This window comes from Ambystoma mexicanum, chromosome 7p (genome assembly GCF_040938575.1).
Source record: "Ambystoma mexicanum isolate Mex_15411 chromosome 7p, UKY_AmexF1_1, whole genome shotgun sequence".
NCBI lineage: Eukaryota > Metazoa > Chordata > Amphibia > Caudata > Ambystomatidae > Ambystoma > Ambystoma mexicanum.
This window is the reverse complement of record NC_090939.1, coordinates 268,648,316-268,672,375: the sequence shown is the minus strand read 5'-3', so window position 1 is coordinate 268,672,375 and position 24,060 is coordinate 268,648,316. Positions and strand designations below refer to the sequence as shown.

Here is a 24,060-nt window from a genome sequence, read left to right as displayed (position 1 = left end):
GCGCCAGATAAGATGGCTGCTCGTCCGATGCCGCCCCGAGGAACTGAGCAGGAGGGGGAATGAGTTACAGGATGGGACTGGTGTCAACCAGGTACGTGGCCTACAGTTTATCCATCAACATCACAGGGCAGGTTTACCCCGCAACCAGCTAGACAGAGTACGCACCGGCCCCAGCAGCCGCCTGCTACCCCGTCAATATCACCTGCCACCACACCGGCCTGTGAGGACAGGTTCTTTGAAAAATTCCTCACGCTCATGAGATCTCCTCGGATGGGGTCCATCCTTAGGGACGTGATCAGGGACATGCTCCGTCCGGCCCCTGCGCCTATAGTTATTCCTCCTATGGCTCTAGCACTGCAGGCCCCATTGCAGCCACTGCGGCCCACACCGGCGGCCCCTTCGATTCCGGCTCACCTGCCTCCCACAGTTCAAGCGGTTCCGTACCAGCCTCAGCTGCAGCCTCCGGCTTTCGGTTTCCACACCTCAGCCCTCTGCGCCCAGCACTCCTCCACCCGCTGCGGACCTGCCAGAAACCCCTGTGGACACAGACAAGGAAGAAGGCCCCCACACACCATCATCAGCCAAGTCCTTCCACTAATGACTCGCAGGTCTGGCACAGTACTTGGGCCTTCCTCAACCCGAAGTCGAACAACCGGAGGCCGGGGTCCTGGCCGAGGTCCTTGCTCTACGCCCAGCGGCTAGAATGGGGATCCCGATGCAAAAAGACATTGTCGCATTTTCCAAAAAGGGGTGGCTCAAACCCCACTCGGCCTCACCTGTCAATCGGCCCCTGGATGCCAAGTATAGGCAAATGGAGGGGATCCACTCTTGCTGTCGGCCCACCCTCAACTGCACTCTTCAGTGCTTGCTGCGGCATCACTCTACTAAACGCCTCAGTCGTCCTCGGCCACCTCGTCCTCAGCGCTGCTAGGCCAGGAGGAGAAGATCTTGGAGGCATACGGGAAGAAGCTTTATTCCAACACTTTGCTGCATCTTTGTCAATCCAACGCGGATGCCATGCTGGCAGCCGTTAACCAGAGGCTTTGGCTGGAAATAGACAACTTCCTTCCAGACCTCTGGTGCAGAGCCAGTCCCAATCCAAGGTGGGACTGGCAGAGGCTAACATGGTGGCGCAAGACATCATGGAGTCCACCGTGGCCCACATTGACACCTCTGGCCAGGCCATATGCATATGGAACACTTATTGGACCTTCCATTCGAGGGTGGCAACCTCTTTCACTCCACCACAGATGAGGAGCTAGATAAAAAGAAAAACAGTTTGCAAACTGCAAAGTCTTTATCCTTATGAAGGCCACGCCCAACGTGTACACCCAGTCACATCACCGCTCTGACAAGGGGCAGATATTCGGAGGGTTCCGTGGCTTCCAAGAACAGAGGTCCAGGCAGAGCGACCGCTCGCTGAGTCAACACTGACCCAAACAGAGGGTGGGGTAAGGGCTTTTTTCAGACCCCCTCCTCCGCATCAGCCTCGGAGGGAAAGAAAGCATGACGCGTCCCTTCCGGTCCACGTGTCTCCGGTGGGGGGCAGGCTTGCCCTTCACGCACAGTCTCGGCGTCAGAAGGTCACGGAACCCTGTATCCTCTCTGTAGTATCCACAGGGTACCGCTTACCGATCCCTCCCTCTCCTCCTTCCACCCCTCCTTCCGCCCCTCCACTCCCACAATTTGGGACAGCAACTCTGTTGGCAGAAATTTGGTCGCTCGTCATGAGCCAGGCAGTGGAAGAAGTCCCAGCCTCCCAGCGAGGATTGGGCTTCTACTCCAAAATTGTAGCCATACAACAGAAGAATCCAGCTGGCCTGAGAGTTGTGCTGGACCACTCCACCCTCAACCTCTACCTCCCTCTTCAAAAATTCAAGATGGTTACGCCTACAATCATAGTGGAGACATTGTGCAAGGGAGACTGGATGTGCTCCCTTGATCTGAAGAATGCTTATCTAAATGTCCCGATTTGGCAGCCGCATCGCTCCTTTCTGCGATCCAGGATCATGGGCTGCCATTTCCAATAGAAGTTGCTACCCTTCAGCCTCAATTCAGGTATTTACCAGACTCATCAATGCAGTGGCGGCCCTCGTCAGGGACCAGGGCCATCACATCTACCCGTACCTGGATGACTGGCTCGTCGGGGCGAGATCTGCGGAGGCTGTTCACCACACTTCCTCCACCCTTATGAGTACACTCCACGGATTTTCACTTAAAGGAATGGTTCACCCAAAAATTTTTATTTCAAAAATAGATAGGCAATATTAAAAAAAAACGATTGGCATTTTTTTTTTCAAGTCCCTATGTAAAGTTTTGAGCAATTCAAGCTCAAAATTTGCAAAACGAAGCACATGGGCGCATCCATTTTGTGAAATGGATGCCCGCCTGTGCTGGCTTTTGCTTTTGCGGCACTAATGGAGGAAAAGCCAGTCAGCTGTAGTAAACAAAAGCTACTACTGGGTGGCTTTTCCTTCATTGGTGCCGGGACTCGGAGGACGCGGACCGGAGACTACAGGCAGAAAAGCTGCAGCTGCATCTCGGTAAGTGCTATTTATTTATTTTTTTAAATAAGCACTAGCTGCGTTTTTTTTCTAAGTTTTCCGGGCTGGAGGAGCCCGGAAAACTTAGAAATAAAACTGCAGCTTTAAAAACGTTGTATTTATGTTTGCGGTCGCATTTGAAGCGACCGCAAACATAAATACAACGTTATTTGGTTTGAAAACGCTGCGGTTTTTCTTTCTAGGTTTCTCAGGCTCCTCTGAGCCTGAGAAACTTAGAAAGAAAAACCGTAGCGTTTTCAAACACAACCGCGTTGTCTTTCTGCCTAAATCTGCTTTCCCATTTGGGGCTCTAGGGCTCCCCGTAGGGAGCCCTAGAGCCCCAAATGGGAAAGCAGATTTAGGCAGAAACACAGCAGCATTTAGCATTTCCCATTTGGGGCTCTCGGGCCCCCAAATGGGAAATCGGCTGTAGGCAGAAACACTGCGGCATGTAAACACAACCGTGTTGTGTTTCTGCCTGCCTTGGCTTTCACTTTGGGTCTCCGGTGCTCTCCTGGGGGAGCACCGGAGACCCAAAGTGATAGCCACGGCAGGCTGAAACACAACGAGGTTGTGTTTGAAAACGCTGCGGTTTTTGTTTCTCAGGCTGGCGTTTGGAGGCCCAGGTTAGGGTTCCCGGTGTGGGCTCATTAGCTACATCCTTGGTACTCTGTCTCTCCAATTGGATCTAATGTTTATGCTCATATAAAAATGCTCGATAACTATGTAATTGACAAACAAATTTAATTTTGAATGTTTTATCACCACAAAACACCTCACACCACTGTTCTTGGATGGCTATCTCTGCCACATACAATATGTTGAATTAACGTGAATGTTGCTTATAAAATCAAAAACAAATGTTAAACTCATACGATGTCATTGCGTCGGATGTACTCACTGTCGCACACCACACAATTTCCTTCACCTAATCACAGCCTTGATAAAGACTTTGGTTGAAAGGCACGTCGGCTACCCCTTTCACCAACTTTGAGCTACTTGTCTCACCAAAATATATATATTTCTTGTTGGCACCAAAATGCGTATCAATCTGTTGTTTTATTAACAATAAATGCACAAAATCACCTAAATACATGACCAAAGGACTGGGCTCTTACTAGACTACACAAATGTCTCTAATTGGGCTAGCAAACCCAGCCAGCGCCCACAACTAACAAAGGTTTGTCACCCCACCAAGCATCAATTCAACCGGGAACCTAGGAGTTGGTCCCCCAGACAAACCACGTGCTAGGCGGCAGGCCTAACCACTACCACCAAAGGAGGTGCGCAGAGGACCAAGTGTCCCGACACCCAAGACTTCACATCCCTTTGAAACCCTTAACCTAGAAATCATTCAGGGCGCTAGAAGAAAGGCTACCAGGAGCCAGTACAATAGTAAATGGACTAGGTTTTGTCACTGGGAGGACTCTAAGGAGATCGACCCGGTTACGTGCACACTGGATGATGTGCTCTCCTTCTCTGCAGACCTTGCTCACTCAGGCGTGCAGGTGGACACATGCGGCACCTATTTGGCAGCCATAGGGGCCTACAGACATACGGAGCAGGAGGTCTTTTCTTCCAACCCGATAGTCAAGAGACATTTGGCATTGGCAGGCCTCTCCAGGTTCTACGCGCCCATCAAAAAACCAACCACCGTGTGGGACCTCAATGTAGTGCTGGGTGCCTTGGCGCACAAGCCCTTAGAGACATTGGCGTCTGTGGACTTCAGTCTGGTCACCATCAAGACAGCTCTGTTAGTGGGCCTCACCTCTGCTCGCAGAGTCAGCGAGATCCAGGCTCTGGTGGCCTCAGAACCCTATACAACTTTTCACAAGGATAAGGTGGTCCTGAGGACACACCTCATGTTCCTACCTAAGGTACCCTCCATTTTCCATCTAAACGAGGAAATAGTCTTACCTATGTTTTTGCTGACCCCAAGGACGAGACTCAGAGGGTCTTGCACTGTCTGGATGTCAGATGCATTCTGAAATTCTATCTGGACAGGACCAAGGGCTTCCGCAAGTCGAACGCACTGTTTGTCACCTTCTGGGGGTCAAGGCCCAGGTATCAGGCCTCCAAGGCCTCTAGAGCACGGTGGATTATTTCGGTCATCGAGGAGGCCTATGAGGGGCAGGACAATCCACTTCCAGCTAACATGCACGCCCACGCTGTCAGAGCCAAGACCACAGCCATTGCATTCCAACGGCAGGTTCTGTGGCAGGTCATCAGCAGGGCGGCCACCTGGGCCACCCCTTTGGCTTTCTGTAAGCATTACTGTTTGGACACCTGCTCTTAGTCAGATGCGGCTTTCGGACAGGCGGCTCTAAGGAATCTGTTTTCTTAAGGATGGTCTCCTCTCCACCCTGGGGCTACATTTAGTTGTAATCGCCCATGCAGTATGGAGGAAAGGGGACATGAGGATGTAAGAGTTTTTAATAGTTACTCACCGTAATGACTAACGTACTCTTAGTCCATAGTCCCCTTTCCTCCATACGTCTCACCATCTTCCTCCCTAATAATACTGGTGTCATTAGGCAATGTTAAATATTATCGACACGTCAGTGGGGACTGAGGAGTGGCGCCGGTGGGCACAGTCAGTGGAGTGCATGCTCCCTGGGCCGCGCCCCTGTGCGCCTCTAAATTTAAAGGGGAAGAAGATTTTTTTCTGGTGAAAAAGGTTCCGTCTCCCGTCCCTGGCGAGGGACGCCCATGCAGTATGGAGGAAAGGGGACTATGGACTAAGAGTATGTTAGTCACTACGGTAACTACATTTTTTGCAAATTCCTGGCAAAAAGGAAACTACCTCCCACTTTGGAACTCGGTGCTTTTCTCTCCAAGCTCATGGGATATTCCTTCAAGCTCATGCATCTTATGAGAAACAGTGTTCATCGTTGCTTTATCGTCTATTTTAATCGAGGACATTAAGGCACTTGATGTAAACAAACCACACATTAGATTTTACACAAACAAAGTAGTGGTGCAACAAACCAAATTTTTCTTCCCGAGCTACCCATGGCTTTTCACCTGAATCAGTCTGTGGACTTGTCCACTTTTTTTTAAAAGTGCTGCATCTTCAGCTGAGATGGAAATCTTCAACTTGTACATTAAAAATGCTTTGTGACACGATTTATACTGAACTATGCAGTAAATGTGGACACTGTTAAAAATGAAACCATAAATTACAAAAAAGAATTATAAAAAATATATTCCATTACAAATCAAAGATAAAACATCAACAATGAAAAATATGACAATAGTATGTTAAATAAACACATAAGTTGAAATATAGACACAAATCTACATCAATACAAATTGCAAAAAGAAAAGCTGTTTAAAAATCCCCAAAAATGGTGTAGAAAGTACAAGCCAAGCTGCTCTAGAAACTGCAGGCCAACTGTTCTTGATGCAGTGGTCTATAACTTTATGGCCACTATTTACCAGTGTGATATTCTGTGAATAAACAATTTTTATATGATATAGAAATAGTAAGAGAAATAATTGTTGAGTCAATGAAATGGAAGCTTAGTGTGAAATGACAAGAAGGAAAATTACCTTCTACGCCCACAAGGTGAAGTTTGATAGGAGAGAAAGCCAATCTTCTGCAACTATATAACAAGTGACATAGAGTCTGGGTTACAGTTTTGTCACATACATTACAAACAGTTGAGCTTAAGTCTCGCTCCTCATAAATCGAACGTATCTCCCCTGTTTTAACCAAATTGAGTTGTCTCATAAATTCTGATCCGGCCCTCTGATTGGCCTTCAGCTTGGGAAAGCAAGTCAAATAATTGGCCAGAAAACCCATCGGCTTATCCATAACTGACATAGAACCATGCACCTTCAGGCCCCGCATGCGGGTAAATGTTGTGACCCAGTCCATTCTTAACAGTGCCTGCTTGACTCCCACTGGATTTTCCACCAGCTCTAGTAATGAGCGGCCACACTGTTCCAAGGGAGAGACTGCGTAACCCTGCAGTGCCATCACTGCTCAATTTGTGCCTCTATTTAACTCGAGTAAGACCCCTCCATAAACGGATCCTTTGGAAGGCATAATTATTGACCTAATATAATGTCAAGCACTTCCAGACAATGACTGACTTCAAGGACTGGAGCCCCAGTTAATAGAGCAGGCTTACCATCTGACAGCTCATTGGCAAATGCAAAGCCTGCGTCCAGATTTTGCCCTCAAATCTACCCCAGTTCACAGTCTGTGTGAATGATGAAATATCCAGACCATACAACAATGATGGGATTACCTTTGCTTTATGGATATCAATCAATGGACATATTGAGAATGTATTGAAGGAGCTGTGAATTTTCTTCATTTGACCAATGAGGGGTATCATTTTATGACATAGCTCCGATTCAAGTGAACAACGACTTTGGCTAGATCTCAACTTGAACCCCAGGTAGGTCAATTAATTTCCCACCGGAATAACCTGATTCTGGAGGGCCCACTTAAAAATGTTTTTCCTGGGTTTCTTGAAAATAGGAATTTTTGATTTAATGGGATTTACCTGCAAGTCATTTATCTCTGCATACTGGCCAAAGGCAAACGGCAGACGTGGAAATCCTAGCAGCGAATGGTCCAACAGGATTATATCGTCCACCTATGCTACCCAATATATGGACTCAGTGCCAATTTTAGGACTCACCATGGATTGTTCAGCCAGTGCCCTATCCAGATCCACCAAATAAAGATTGAAGAGGCAGGGGGCAAGAATGCACCCCTGCCTCATTCCTCTTTACGTTGGGACCTCCCTTGAGAGATCTCCTGGAGCATTTAGATGAACCCGAAGGATTATGTAGGGCAACAAATATGGCCAAAAGACTTTTCAGTATCCCCCAAGACAGAAGCCTTGCCCAGAGGCATTTCCTATTGATTGTGTCAGACGCTTTAGATAAATCTAGCCAAGCTCCATACAATATGCGCCCAATTATGACCACAGTTCAGTGAGTGGCAATTGTCATTACTAGCCCATTCAGTGACGTGGATAGATCCTTTTGAAATCCTGTTTGTATTTTCAACAGAATATTATCTCTTTTTATCCACTCCTCCTTAGTTACTGAGGACGACCGCAGTGAAAATTGTTCCATCCACATCTAAGAGGGCGATCAGGTGATAGTTAGCCGGATCGGCCCGATCACCCATCTTATAGTTGGGAACAATGATCGCCGCCTTGCATGAGGGTGGAATTATTGAATTTTCCAAAAATTGTTAGAAAAAGAATCTGAGACCAGAGATCAGTTTTTGATTTTTTTAAAATAGTTATTAAGACCATTTGGTCCCGGAGCCCTAGAAGAAGAGGATTTTCTAATCAAATCTCCCAACACGTCCTGATCTAAGGTCATTAGCCAACATATGCTCATTACATATTCTGCTGATTCCGATCGCTTATATATGTCTGCAAAATAGGTACACAAAAGATCATCTGAAATCCAATTACTTTTGGATTTAACTTGAAAGCAGGTCGTATGATTAATTAAATTCCAAAGGTTTTAGCACATAAAACATTCCACATTTTCCCCCCATCTTGTTGGTGGCAAAGGCACTTATGCGCTCGTGACCAATTCCGATAGTTATTCTGCAAGACTTTCTGCTCAATCTTATATTCTTGTGTATAGGCTGTGTACTTTAGTTTTCTAATAGCGTTTCTTAAGCATCTCTTCCTAGCCCAAGTTTCTCCATCAAAAGCATGTTTACATTTCTTATTCATTCCTAAAAAAGAGGGTCCGGTTGACTTACCTCCCACAAAAAAATCATAAACTGGAAAGCATTACAAAAGTGGCTAATCCGTCATAGTTCTCATCGGCTTATCATTTAAGACTTTCCCGTTGTCCTTGTACTTCACAATCCGGTTCTTAGAATTATTTACCATTACATTTGAATAAGTGGATGTCTCTCTGTAGCTGCACTCAAGACTCATTGTCGCAGACAAGACAATTGTGATCACTTGTGCCTTTGCCCAAAACCTGAAATGATAGACACAAGGGGAGTAATTCTTCCGATACCACTAAGTAATCCTAAATTGAGGCAGAGGACCCTCTAGACCAAGTGGCCGCAGGCGGTGTGTCACCTTTCATACTTCCTTTAACCACCACCAAATTCCAATTTTCAAAACATTTTGACAATTTTTTCCCATCCCTTAATGATTCTTTCTTAAAAATCATCCCCTCTTCCCTCTTCAGAGGTATACACTGGGCATTCAGATCCCCCATTATAAGTATCCAAGCTAGAGCCTCTGAGATCTTTGTATTTTTTATTAATTCTGACAGTGCTTCAAAAAATCTACTATGTTGGCACTGGCAGGGTTCCAATAAATATTGATCACTATTAGATGTATCGTAAGAGGGGAGCACTTTAATGTTAGGTGGGCCTCAAGTAGCCTCCGAATGATTAAAGGCAATAGTTCAATGGAGGAACATATAGTGGCCCAAACCGAGATCACGAAAGGCCCCCCCCCCCGCCGCAGGGCGGCCACAAAAGCCTCTGATGGCCAATTGTTCTATTGTGAGAAATCCATCCAGCTGTATGCGCTTCTGCAACAATATTTCCTGAAATAAAACAAGATCGTAGTTGCCAAAGATATCTTCCTTCATGCATTTAATTTGAAATAAATTGGAGACCCTGCATATTCCAACCTAATATTCTCAAATGTCTATTTGCTAAAGCAAATCTTCATTTCCTCCTCAATTTCTCACATACTTGGGTTATTATTGCAGGTAATATTTCCCAGATACTGGCTTTAGTCTCTCTGGGACGTGTCTCCCTGGCCATGTCGCCAGACATTAAGCGGGATATTGCTGTGTGGGAAGGACCTACCCTATTTGAGGTTGTTTTATGTTCCCACCTCTTCACAGAAAACTGAGCGCTGCTCCCTGTCCCTAATTACCTGTGCAGATATTTCCAACCCCAAGACTCGCAAGTCCTTCTCTGCCGAGATAGGGGCCTCCGCCCCCCACTCTTGCTTTCAACCCCAGCTCTGCTATGTATGTACAATTTGGGTGCGGGAAGCGAATAAACTCAATTTCGTCTGATGCAAATAGATGTACATTTGGAATCCTCTTCAATACAAGAAGAATTGTGCTCCTATTTAGAGCCCTTCATTTCTTCCCTCTCTCAAATTGGTACAACCACAGCCTTGGAATTGCAAAAGGAGGCAGACTAGCAAACGGGTTCTCTTTAATCGTCTCTGGGGTTTGATTTTCTCCCCTCGTGGAAAATGGGGCCTGATTCCTTGGCAATTTCTGTTTTATTGTCGTTGTACTTGTGAAGGCTTCTATAAGAAGCGGCCCATCCTTTGGGCCAGCTCCTGGGGTTGCCCCCGGCCACTGTGGCTGGTGGACTGAGACGTCCCCAGCAGTCAACAAGGTCTTGTTTACTTGCTTGAAAATGGGTTCTAACTTTTTCACTGCCATCCCCTTCTCTCTGGGGCCTATCCCGACCCCTTAGTCATCAACACAAATACTATCCAAAGATAAAAAGTCTCTAGCCTCAGCCGCAGCAAAGTTTGAGTCGGAGGAAGTTGAAATCGGTTGGCATTTCTTACATCTAAGAAATATGGGGTCCAGTTTCTTCACTTTCTTTGCGTCCTCTGTTTGAGCGCCGGTCAAAGTCTTTCCAACCATTTGCGTAGTCTTCAAAGGGTCTGTGAAAACCCCAGCTTCCCCTGCTGCTATACCTGGAGAAGAGGTGGTTTGTTGGGCCTTTTCTTTCATTGAGGTCTTCTTTTGGAGAAGAGCCCTATTGCAAGATTTCACCGCTTTGTTTTCTGCAAGATTCAGAGCTCTGTAAGGAAGGCACGATATCACCAAATAAGACAGACACAAGTGACCACAGTTCAAGGGTGTTAATTGAACTTTTAACAAGGATGTGATGAACTCCTATTTAAACCTAAATATACAGAATGGAGTAAGCTACGACCATCAAATAATAATAATGCAGTCCTAGTGGAGTCTCGTCAAAATAAAAGGGCGAATACTAAAAAAACGATTGCCAATCCTTACCGCTAAACCTCGATAGTGAGGGGGTAGTGTTCATGAAAAAGAAAGAAGTGTTCACAAAATTATATGTCAGGATGTTCAGGCCGTTGGCCTCCCTTCCCCGTGTTTTCAGCACAGGACAAGGCGGTTCACTCGAGCAAAGCACACACACTGACTTCTTCGGCACGAGGACACAGTTTCATTACTAGCATCTGGGCCTACTGTGCTGCAAGCCTCTTTGCTTTTCCAAAGGCTCTTGGCTCAGAGGGCCTGATGTAAAAGAAAAAAATAAACACAAAGTGCCTCTCCTCTTTCAAGTGTTCAATTCAGGTGTCTCACTCTGGATCCCCCTCAGCAAGGCTCTGATCCCTTTTTATATCACAGTCAGTATCGTGGATCCCCCTCAGCGGGGCTGAGATCCCTTTTTATATCACAGCCAGTCTCGTGGATCCCCCTCAGCAGGGCTCAGATCCCCATTTTCCAATGTTTAGAGAATACCCTTTTTCAGGTAACTCGCGGTTCACCCTGGATCCCCCTCAGCCGGGCTCAGATCCTTTCTCCGTCACAAGTATCCCTCAGCCGGGCTCAGACCAATTGTAGCACGCATTCAATGTGCACAGGATTTAGCTTGACCCATTTCAGGACCACTTCGATCTCAAATCTCCCCTTTCAATAGTTCCCAATTAATTGGATACCTGACAGAGACCTTAGAGTAAGCACCCACGTGGCGCTGGACCACTCTGTCTATAATATCTTATTTGCCTCCCAAAGTTCAATCACTCATCTGGTTTTCAATTATATTTGCGTCGTTCATCACACACGTTGCACACACTGTTCTCTTTAGATTTCTTCATACAATGTTGCTGCTTGTAACCTTGATTCTAACATAGGCGGGTTTTGTATCAGTCTCTCCGACTCACCGGCTATGCTGTCTTTACTGGCGCTGCTTTGTTGTAGGAGCCAAGGACAGTACCATGGCGGCAGCCTCTCCTCCCCGCCTTGGTTATCGACGCGGGAGAGTCCCGAGTACCTCTGAATCACAATGCAGGTTTGTTCAGCTTTAGTTCCCGGTCTTGGCTTTCTTACTTTCCAAGGTTCGTGAAAGTGATGGTCTGAAAAGGTCAAGGGCACTTCCCTCCTTGCAACCCTCTCTGGTTTCACCGTCTTTCTCCTTGTATTAAAATGCTATCTTGGAACCGCTATTTCCTTGTGTGCTTTGCCTGGCTCAGAGTGTGCTTTCATGCTCCGCCTTTTATCTGTGTGGAGAAGTGTGATGGAAGTCAGGTGTGTGTGTGTAATGATCAGTAATTGTCTGCCGTTGCCTGACCATTGTATTGGGACATGTCAGGTATACGGCTCTGGTTCTAGCCCGTTTTTGCACAATGAGCTGTCTGTGAGAAAGTGTTTGTGTTGGGAAAGTGGGGGGGGGCATTGAGTTTCTAGGTATCCTACCAAGTAGGATGGGGAAAGGGTGTTATGGGGAAGTGGATACAGCGTCTCACCTTCCGGTGTCCCACTTCCACTCCCTGAAGATCCCTCATCCAGGTGATCCTCCCGCAGTGGTCCACCCCCAGGAACTGGATCCAGAAGCGATGACTGAGTCCTGGCCACCTAGATGACAGATCCCCAGAGACTAGCGGGTGAGACATCTTCAGGTTTCTCACAGCTCGTACAAAACTCGTTTTAGCTGCAGTCTTTATTTTTTTACTTTTTTTATTTTTAGATTTAGGCTCAGCATTTTCCAATACTCACACCACAGTCTCATTTGCTGAATTTCTTTTCCTTTTGCAGCTAGTTCTCCCATTGTACCGTGTATGGGGTACCTAAAGTTCCCCCTCGGTGCTTAATAGTGCTTGGCCTGTCAAGTCAATGATTTGCTTTCCTTGTTCCGGCCATTTCATAGTTATGTTTACCAGTCTTTCAAAATTCTTCCAGAATGGATTCTGATAGAGGTGTGTCATCCAGGCCCACATTCCAATCCTTGGCAATGGGCGAACTCCTGACCATGTCCACATAGGTCGTAGTTGGTGGGAGCACCACCCTCCATCTGTTTCAGATTGCCTCAGAGGGCCTGATGTACAAGAATGCGCTTTAATGCACTTTAATATGCGTCAAATTGATTCTTGGGCTGCCAGCCTATTAGCTTCGTGATTTGACACTTGGTCTCTCAATTCCTTCATTGTATTCACAAGGTCAATATTAATTGGTGACTTTAGGCCAACTAGCATTGATTCACGTGTAGTTCTATCCTTTGATATTTCCAAGGGTAGACACAAATGAACTTGGACTTCTGATTTTAGGAGTTCAAAACATTGAGAAGGGATGTCAGCGCAAAGTTGAGGGCAGGCAGCGTTACATCTTATCCTAGATTCACCGGCCCCTCGCTTTCCCTTTGAAAATCATCTGTATTCAGTTTGAAGGGGGTCTGGCTTCTAAGGCTCGGAGAATCAGTTGTCATATCGCCCGCTAAATTCGCGAACGTTGGGTACGAGGGCTTCACTGAAACGGGGACCATGTTTAAAGTTTCCCGTATTCTCCAGCATAGGGTCTGGCATGGATTCACATGCTCATGAATATTCCCCGTCGTCAGGCCGGGAATCCTCGGTAAAGAAAAAATCAGTATCAGTTACGTTTCTGATCTGTCTTTCTCAGTAGTAACCAATTACTGGTCTCTGGGTCATACTGCCCCCAGCCAATGACTACCCTCTCCCTAAGCCCCACCTCTGGCAGCCATCCTCAGATTTTGACCGCACGCTCAGGCGTTGGGAGTCCTTGTGTTTAGCTCTCGAGCTTTTGCTGCGTTTTCGCGCTTTTTTCAGAGATTTTCTCATTTTTCGGTCAAATAGAGCCTCAACCGTCTCTACATCCGATTAACGGGGATCCATTTCGGATTTTTCTACGCCCCTCAAGGGTGAAGATTTCGTAGAGTTACGCTTCTTGGAGGAGTCCAGGAGTTTCTGCGGCCTACTTGGACATGACCCAGGAGAAAAGAAGCTCGACGCCCGGAAAGCTGTTCAGGGTTTGCCCTGGATGCCAGCTGCAGAATGTGTTCAAGGAGGACGAGCCCTCGAAATGTGTCTACTGCCTTCATGAGGACAAAACGCATGTGGAGAAGGACTGTGCGTTTTGCAGGAACATGTCGGAACGGACCATCAAGGACCGACACCTTCGTCTCTCCAACTGGCTGGAAGGAAAGAGCCCGTCAGGTGAGAAGAAGAAGAAGTCCGAGCGGTCTTCTAAGTCCTGTGAAGGCGCCCCGGCGACGGGGGCCCAACTGAAGGCAAAGCACAGCGAGTCTGCGGGCACCTTGGCTGCCAGGCATGGTGCATCCTCTCCAGCGCCATCAACCACGAGCCAATGCTCTGGCTCAGGGAAGAGGAAGGCCGAGAACCTGGCGAAGCTTCTGGAGAGGCCCCGGTCGTGCTCCAAGGATCCAGCCGAGGGGGAGCGAGGCGATGACCCTCCCCCCAAGGTGAAGGCCACAGGCCCACAGAAGGTGGTAAAGGCCTTGATTCACCCGGCCAAGGCCTCTGTCAAGGAAGTTGCGGCGGCCCTGGCGAGCCTGTGGAGGCTACACTAGTGGAGGCGAACTCGGGGCCCAGAGTCTCCCTGCCTCCGCGGAGGGAAGCCTCTTTCAGACCCATCAAGAAGACCCCATGAAGACCCCGGCGGAAAGAGAGGGGGGGGGCGGTGACCATTGTGGACACGGACACAGCCTCTGAGGAGGAACTGGTTGAAGTCTTAGAGGGCCTCGACGAGGGCGTCAAAGAGGCCCGGTCCCACGGGAGGGATCCCGACGAAGAGGACGACAAGAGCGACGCCGGTACCGTTGAGGGTCCTAGTCACCCATCGCCCCCGTCGCTTCCGGAGCCGCAGGACAACTCGGCGGCCATTTTGTTGGCAATACAATCCTTATGTTCGGAGATGAGGATGAGATTGCCCCTACCACCGACGGAGGAGCCGGAACCAGGCCCGACGGAGTAGCCAGAGCCAGGCCCATCGGGAAGTCCCCCAAACAAGAGAAGACGGACCCATCCAGCCCTGCCTTTTCAGCCCTTGCAACCTACTCAACCTTTGCCCACGTCTCCCGTCCCTGGGGATGACACGGGAATGGACACGGCCACGACGGGTACCGGCGCCGACGGCGGTGATGACGGGACGGAGCTTCCATCGCTTCCAGCCCGGGCCTCCCCGCCCGACGAGATCGGATCTTTCCATGCAATGATCGCCAGGGCATCTGAGCTTTTTCAGCTCTGCCCCGAAGAGAAGAAGGAAGGAAGGTTTCCTTTACCAACGGCGCGAGGCCAAGAGGAAGACAGTCCTTGCTGTGCCTCTGCTGGATGACATCTGGGACGAGGGTCTCACCCTTCTCAAGAACCCGTCTACGACGCCTGCCAAGGGGGATCGGTACGAGAAGAAGTACCGGGTCCCCAACGCGGCCCCTTTGTGCCTCGGTCGTCTCAGCGGCGACCAAGAAGAAAGCGGGGGGGGCATCGGCCTCGACGTCAACTTCCCAGCCGGATGGCGAAGGAAAGAAGCTGGACGCAATGGGACGACGCGTTCTCATCGGCGGCAACAACAACGATTAAGGCAGCCAACGCCCTGGCGATCGTGGCCCGCTACGACAGGGGGTTATGGTACAGGATCGCCCCCCTGTTGGACTTCCTACCGGATGACAAGAGGGCCTGGAGATCTTAAAAGAAGGGAAGGTGGCGTCGGACCACGCCATAACGGTGGCAACGGACATTGCTGACACCGGTTTCCACCAGCTAGGCAACAGCGTTTGCCTTAGACGACGAGGGTGGCTGAAGACGACGGATTTCCGCCAGGACGTACAAGCCAAGGTTTTGGACATGCCGTTCAACGGGAACAACCTGTTTGGGAAAACAGTGGATGAGTCCCTCCAAGCCATCAAGGCAGACACAGAGACAGCTAAGGCCCTAGGCGTTCTCTGGCAACGAAGGCCGTCCTTTCGGAGCTCCGGAGGCAAGCAGGGTGCCTCCAAGGGATTCGGCAGTGGCTCCTCCACGTACCGCCAAGCGGCCCGCTCCTCGGCGCAAGAAGCCTATAGAGGACGAGGCAAGTCGGGTGGACCCCGCCGTCATCGCCAGGGAGGCCAAGGCGGCAAGGTGTCCTCCAAGCAAGATTGAACTGACCGTGGCGTCAAGCCCCCACCGAAGCACCCTGGTGGGAGGCCGGCTGGCGAAGTTCATCAGCGTGTGGGAGTCCATCTCCACCGACAGTTGGGTTCTGGACGCCCTAGCCCAGGGGCACGCCCTCAAATTTCTAAAAAAGTGCCCCCGCATAGCACCCGTGGTCAGGAAGGAAAATCACGTCCCTCAACTGCTGTTGGAGGTAAGGGCGATACTCAAGAAAGGTGCTATAGAGCTCGTCCCGAAGAGGCTCCGGGGCTACGCAGTATACTCAAGGTACTTTCTCGTGAAAAAGAAGACAGGAGGATGGCGACCCATCCTGGACCTGCGACAACTGAACAAGTACATCAAGACACAAACGTTCCGATGGTCACCCTCCAGCACGTGCTGGGACAGCTGGAGGAGGGCGATTTCCTGTCGTTGTTGGATTTGGAGGATGCATACTTTCACATCCCCATTTTAAAAAGACACCGAAAGTTTCTCAGGTTCGTGGTCCAAGGGTGGCACTACCAGTTCAAGGCCCTCCCATACGGAATGAAGTTGGCACCCAGGGTTTTCACCAAGTGCCTTGCTCCAGTGGCGGCGCGGCGGCGCCTACAGGGGATCCACGTCTACCCCTACCTGGACGATTGGCTCATCCGCGCAAGGATAATGGTGCTCGCCGTATAACATACAGCGAAGACCGTCCAGCTACTCACGGACCTGGGGTTCTCCATCAACTTCCCCAAGTCCCACCTGGTTCCCTCGCAAGTCGCACTGTTTCTGGGAGCCAAGCTCGACACAGTGGCGTGTCTGGCCTCACCGTCAGAGGAGAGGACAAAGGCCATCCTAGGCAAGGTGCAGCATCTGCTGGCCACGGACGTGGCCAAGGTGAGGTCCATCAAGTCCCTCCTCGGGATGATGTCCTCTTGCATATATCTCGTGCGCCTGTGCAGGCTTTGGATGTGCCCTCTACAGGAGTTCCTCGACGCCCGCTGGATACAAGCAACGGGCAGCTTCGAAGACAGGATCCCTCTCAACGAGACCTTCCGTCGAGCGATCCGGTGGTGGGGCACCCGCGCTCATCTGGCGGCAGGAACAGACTTTCAGACCCCCGCCCACCAGGTGACGGTGATGACGGATGCCTCCCTGGAGGGCTGGGGAGCGCACACCGGAGATCTTCACGTGAGAGGCCTTTGGCTCCCGGAGGAGAAGCCGCTCCACATCAACATACTGGAGCTCCGGGCAGTGTTCTGGGCCCTCATGTCCTTTCTCCCATCCCTCAAGGGCAAGGTAGTGAGGATCTTCACCAACAACACCACCACGATGTTTATCATCCGAAAGCAGGATGGAACCAGATCCCCAGCCCTATCCAAGGAAGCCCAGGATCTGTGGCATTGGGCCGTTGCTCAAGGGATGTTTCTGGTGCCGTTTCATCTGGCAGGGATAAAAAAACACCATCGCCGACTTACTCAGCAGAGAGCTGCGCTCGTGCCACGAGTGGGAACTACGCCAGGATCAAGTGGACCGACACTTTCAGCGATGGGGCAAACCCCAGATCGACCTGTTCGCAACGGCGATGAACTCCAAGTGCCAGAGGTTAGCCAGCAGGTTTCCCCAACCGAGGAGCATGGGCGATGCTTTCTCGTTCCCCTGGGACGGCCTGTTCCTATATGCGTTCCCTCCGTTGCTGTTCCGACTCATCAACCAGCTCAAGAGGTCCCGGTGCAGAATGATCCTCGTCGCACCGGCGTGGCCGAGACAGATCTGGTTCCCGGACCCTCTGGACTTGTCGGCGTCCCCACCAGTCAAGCTGTCGACAGACGCAGATCTTCTCTCCAGAGAAGGAGGCGCAATTCTTCATCACGACCCAGAGTCGCTGAACTTGCAGGCCTGGCTCCTGCAGCACTAGAGTTTGGAGGATACAATATCCCGGCTGACTGCAGAGAGGTTCTTGCGAAGGCCAGGGCGTCCTCAACTCTCAAGTGCTACGGACATAAGTGGAAGAGGTTCTCTATCTGGTGCCGGGCACAGAAGATTAACCCTCTGCGGATTACGGCCCCTCAAGTATTGCCGTACCTACTGTCGCTAGCCAAAGCTGGACTATCTCATGCTTCAATCAAGATACACCTGGCAGCGATTTCCCAATACACCAGGACTACAGGGCGGTCATCCCTGTGGTCTCATCGCCTGGTTAAGGAATTTATGAAGGGACTGTTTCGATCATTCCTGCCGGTGAAGGCGCCAGCCCCGGCGTGGGAGCTCAACGTGGTGCTGACCAGGCTCATGGGTCCGCCATTCGAGCGATTGCATTCGGCCCTGTTGAAGTTTCTGTCGTGGAAAACAGCGTTCCTGGTGGCCATCAACTCTCATCCTGCAAGCCTCCATACCTGACCTTTCACGATACGAGGGTAGTGCTGAGGAAGCATGCCTCCTTCATGCCCAAGGTGCCGTCGGACTTCCATCTCAACGAGCCCTTGGTGTTACCAGTCTTTTTCCCGTCGCCTTTGTTGCCGGCCGAGAGGACTTTGCACTCGCTGGATGTAGCTAGATCACTGAAGTGCTACGTGGACCGAACAAAGAGTTTTCCGAGGACATCACAGCTGTTTGTGAACTTTGGACCTGTGAACCAAGGGAAGGCTCTCTCGAAGGCTTCCATTTCCAGATGGCTCTCCGGCTGCATCATGCACTGTCATCGGTTGGGATACCGACCGTTGCCCGGACGTCTGAGAGCCCATTCGACCAGAGCGGTCGCTGCTACCACAGCGTTCTTGTCTGGTGTGCCCCTGGTGGACATCTGCAGGGTTGCTACGTGGAGGTCGACGCACACCTTCACGAGATTCTACTGCGTCGACCAGGATTCCAGGGAGGAGTCCAGGGTCGGCCAAGCAGTGCTGCGCAAACCTGTTCGCTTAAGGTGAGCCTGGTGAGGAGGTAAGAAATGCTTAATGTTGAGTTTTGATCTAATGCTTAATGTTGAGCCTTTGCCACCTCCCGTGGTTGTGCATGTGTGTACTGCTATGTATTCTTATATTCATGAGCATGTGAATCCATGCCAGAACCCATGCTGGAGAAGGAACAAGTTACTTACCTGTAGCTGTTGTTCTCCAGCATGGGTCTGGCATGGATTCACATGCGAACCCTCCCTCCTACCCCTCTGCGGCTCTTCACTTGGTCATACTGCCACTTTACGTGCTACCATATCTGAGGATGGCTGCCAGAGGCGGGACTTAGGGAGAGAGCAGTCATTGGCTGGGGGCAGTATGACCGAGAGACCAGTGATTGGCTACTACTGAGAAAGACAGATCAGAAACGAAACTGATACAGATTTTTTCTTTACCAAGGATTCCCGGCCTGACGACGGGGAATATTCATGAGCATGTGAATCCATGCCAGACCCATGCTGGAGAACAACAGCTACAGGTAAGTAACTTGTTCCTTCCTCAAGAGTGCACATCCCCGTACTCGAATGTTTCTTCGCGAACAAATTGTTATTTTTTTATATATATTTTTTGCAGTTACTGTATATTCCAACCCACTGGGCCAGATATTTTGGGCTTGCTGTGATGTATAGCGAGGAAAAATACTCAGCTGTCATCCTCTGAGGAGTTGAGTCCAAATTAGGCGGGCCTTTGAATAATAACTCATTAAACTCGTTATCAGCTGAGTATTCGAAGTTGGACTCATTGGCAATTGAATTTCCTCCATCGATATACTCTGCTTAGGGCAATGTCCATTGTCCAGCTTTGGTGCTCCCAAGTCGTCTAACAAGGCACCACTTCGTAGATTGTCTATGTTTAGCAGACTCTGCTTTTTTTTGTTGTTTGGCATTTTCAGGGGGAAAACAGGACAACCCACAATCAAGCAGATACTCCCACTGCGCTCCTTAGAGCTCCTTAAGGGGAGTATAAATTCACAGTGAGAGACTTTAATACTCTTGGCTCACGTGAAAGACTGAGGGGCCGAAACAGCCAACCAGCAAGACACTTGTGCAGACACTTGCACAAGTGTAAATTAATAGAACAAAAAGCAAAAACAAAAAAAACACCTCCAGCAGCCAACGCATATATGATCGTTTGCAGGAGCAAATTGGAGGCACTCATTAGATTAGCGAGGAGTTAACCTTACCCATCCTTCACATCCTGCAGTGCGATTGTTTAGCACCAATCCCAGCCCCTGCAACAGGTGACGAGTGCGAGGGTACACAGAATCTTCCCGTGGCCCTGCACCATGCTCAACAGCACCTGGCACGCGGCTCCCTGGCTTCACGGGTGGGAGGGGCAGATCTCAAAACCCTGCCGCTCTTGCTCGTTCTGCTACGGCCCCGGCCCTCATCAAATGGATTCAGGAAATATTGAAAGCATGTTAAAGGATTAAGGATACCAAACGTGGGAACTATAAGTACAGGTAAGTAAAGTTCTTCTCATCAATGTACCTTATCTACCCTACTAAATGGTTGAATGCTATAGATTGTCACATAAGTAAAGGTAGGTGAGTGCATGCTAAATTGAGGTGTTGACAAGCTAAAGCAGCCTGCACCATATTGCTTGTGGGAGTCATTTGTATTGTCTGTTTTACCACATTAAAAGTTCTTCTACTTGCACTTATGTTTCAGTTACCTGTTCTGGACTTTTTATGCATTTGCCTAAATATTGCCTTTCCTTTTTCTTTTTCAGCGTCTCTTGTATTTTTTATTTCTACATACATTGGCGATATGTGGCTAGGGGCAAAGCAGCCAGAGAAGTTTGCAATCCATGTTGGAGCTATCTGTGATTCTATAAATGAGAAATGTGTGTACAGAAAAGAGAACACACCGAAAAGAAAGAGGCAGCAACAAGCAGAAGATGTAGTAGTCACTGTCTGCAAAGACATGTCAGCTGCTGTGTTGGTACATTAATCCATTGTAAATCAACCAACAACTTTGAAGGTTATTGAAAATGATGCATAATCAAAGATTACATGCCACATATTAATGGCGATCTAACTATCTTATGCAACGCATTTTAGTGGCAAAATATTTATTTTGTAATACTTTATTTCTGATTTGGATAGCCTATATTTTAATGGATGCCTGTATATAAGTATTTTTTAATTGTTGATTTGACCCGTTCAGGTTTTAAAATAATTAAAATAATTATTGTATTGTATCTGTAGAGGCCATTTCCTGGTAGCCTCATTACTTTTTCAAAAAGCCTTTTTATTCTAATTGCAAAGCTAAAAACAAGTTGGCAAAGAAGTAAGATTTACATTTAAATGCTAAATAAGTTCTAAAACCTCCCACCCAGCCAACAATATTACAAAAAAGAGGAAACATTCAAGTTTCAAATAAGTTAATTCTCCTCACTTTCATTATCACTAACGGTCAATGCACTGATGACCACTAATAGTTAAAGTTAGGTTCGTCATTCATACTGTTTATTACCTGGTAAAGACACAAAATATGAAAAGAAAGCAGGGACCCCGCAAAGGTTGAACTAGTCGGGCACCCGCAACACAGCAGAGTTTTCCCCACTGCAAAAACATGAGAAGACAAAGGGGGCCCTAGAGGAGCACTGTGCTTTCCAGGTAAGCAGATACTTCATAAACCCGAAACGAGCCAACGCGTCAAGCCAATCAAGACTGTTAAGCCTGCTACACAGTTCATCACATCCCTAACTAAAATATTCAAAATCTTGCACAAATTGTACACAAGGATGCATTTCTGTTAAAACCATTATATATGTTTACTGAACACTCCATCGCCACTCATTGCCTAACCAATTGCAATATAGTTTCTACCAGTCTGTGTGTTGCAATTGTAATTATCCCAGTCACACTGCTTTCCTTATCAATGCCATTATTAACAGTATTTCACCCCAAACCTTTCTTACGTGAGAGCACTTCAAAGCCCTTTGCAAAGCGTCTGCTTTCCTCACTGGGACATATGTTAGGTCTGGAAGAGTTAACCTTGGGCAGACTCTTGGGTTAAGTACATTTTATGTAAGTGTTTCAAATATATCATGTTATACATATAGTTAAGTGATCCCTTTTCAGTTTGCATTAATGCCTACACCCACTGCTCCGATATCAGTTCACATATCCCATTCCAGTTTTAAGCAAAGGGGCAATAATCCATCGGTTTTCTCACTGATATAAATATTGAGGTAATTTGTGATATTTTTTCCTCATGTCCATTGTTGTTATAATATACTGAAGTAGTTTTGGCTTCTGCTAGGATTCAGGAAATGTCAGCAACCTTTTCTATTATAGAGAAAAACAGGACAGACAGTACAAGCAGTATTATCTCTGTTGATTTACCTAGGTGAACAGCCTTCCTGAAATACATCTCTCCAATAAAGACATCTACCTCATTGAGTACTTCTGCAAACCAACACTCCTATGTGGTCTTGGTACCAGGTGTGTTGCGCATGTCCAACATACCACAAAAAATAGTAGCCGTCAAAGGGCCAAGATTATAACTTATTTTGTAATAGTCATATAAGCAGAATTTGCAAGGTATATGCATATAGGAGCAAATATACAAAGAGATACCACTATTTTGGAATTACCACTCTAAAATAGTTAGGATATACCTGAAATGTTGTTTGTACAACTATAGCACATCTCTGTGTATAACTTCCCTTAAATTCCTGAAACGTTCAGAGCTCAAACTCAGCTAGGAACGGAAGTCTTGCTTTATTATCAGTTCATGAGCAGCCTAATTAAATAATGCAGTTACTCTTTGAACTGAATTACTTGTTCTTTATTACCCCACACCTGATACTAATGTCACCTGTATTATCAAAATGACGGACTAAAACTCTCTTAAAATAATGCTAAGCTTGTGACCTTCGGTTTAGTTCCTTTATTCTGAAAGGCAAGAAATGGTTGCCCGTTTTAAAAAAAACAAAAGTAAGTATTATTCGGGACATTCGCATAAATAAAATGATACTTTTCAGCAACAAGCTGAACATTGTTTGGATGTAACCATCCTGCACAAAGTTATGCCCCTGCCCCCTTGCGGACATCCCTAAGACTTCTGCTGCCTGTGTTATATTAAACACCCCAGAAATCCTTTATGTGCAACACATGGGTTTCCTGTAAATTCAGTGAAATTGTTGTTTTACTTTTCTCCCTCTTTATGTAATATCACGTGCATTGCATTTCAGATGTAAACAGATGTATTGTGTGCATGTCCGATAAGCATGTTATTTGGGATCATCACAGTTACTAATAAATTAAAACAAATCAAGTTTGAAAATATATTATCCATGTTTCCTTATAACATTCATGAAATTGAGTTTCTCCAAAGAAAGCAAATAAATGTATGATCATGTACTGAAATTCTTCTTGTGTTGGCATAGTTTTAGTAAAAATATGCATTAAGAGCAGCATTTTCCAAAATATTCATGGAACTGATTTGGGAAAACATTTTTGAAGTAGTACACATATTTATTAAACGTGACGTTTGCCAAAATAAAACTTTTCAACATAACCCTGAACATTTTGTTTGATTAGGAATCTACAGGCGGTGATTTACTACATTTCAGTGATACCGTAAGAACTTCCTGAGAGCTTATAATTTCTTTTTATTGGAACAACCACAGAGTTCAGTTAATATTATTTGGCAGTAACACAACTGGAGTTGTTTTATGTCAGACAGTGAATTTGCTTTTGCGATATTCGGCAAAATAATTACTGCAAATCATAGTATGTACCTTTTGACAGTTGCTAAATTGTAAAACATTTTCAGTTCAAGGAAAGAAATTGTTACAAGACTTGATGTTTATTTGTAAAAGCTTTGATTGCTATTTTTACAAGATAAAGCTTATGACCTATGTTTTTATAACACGGTTTTGAATGTTTTATCTTGTGCAGTGTGGCTCCTTTTAATGTATTTGCCCGTTCATGTATCATCTGTTAAGTTCAGAGTGCATGGGGGAACTGTTGGTCTGTCTTTCAAAATTCTTTGGCAAATATAAAAGAATATAAAATTGGAGCAACACTTTTAACTATAAAAATGTAGCATTGGGCAAAATGTTTTTGAGTTATGAGACTGTCAATGTGGCTTATTGTTGCAAATGTGTTAATGTCTGGACTAATGTAAAATAAATGATCGTCTCAGCTCTGGCAAAGCCATACTGTGATCTGATGCATGAAGGTCAGTCAAAAAATAAAAATAGATATTTTTTCCGAAGTCATGTGCTTCTTCATAGATCGATGATATTTCCAAGATGCTTGCCTTAATGAAGTGTTTTAGACTTTAATTATGAACATATTTAGTGTATTTAAATATATACAAATGCTATTTGAAAGACTCAGAGTTGCTAATCAGTTGAACAAAACCAAGGTTGACAATATTACATGAACCATTTTAAATTTTTGTGCCTCGATTTGCATATGATATTGGCTTTCTCCGGGGA

General features: G+C 47.2%; 1 protein-coding gene across 1 annotated transcript in view; it reads left to right on the top strand.

Moving 5' to 3' along the window:
• URB1 (URB1 ribosome biogenesis homolog) overlaps positions 1-23,834 on the top strand; it is a 2,274,827-nt gene extending 2,250,993 nt beyond the window's left edge. The window contains exon 39 of the mRNA XM_069636341.1: positions 20,335-23,834. Coding sequence (XP_069492442.1) covers positions 20,335-20,555 — 221 coding nt within the window. The 3' untranslated portion in view covers positions 20,556-23,834. The remainder of the gene's footprint in view (positions 1-20,334) is intronic.
• The last annotated feature ends 226 nt before the right edge of the window (positions 23,835-24,060 follow it).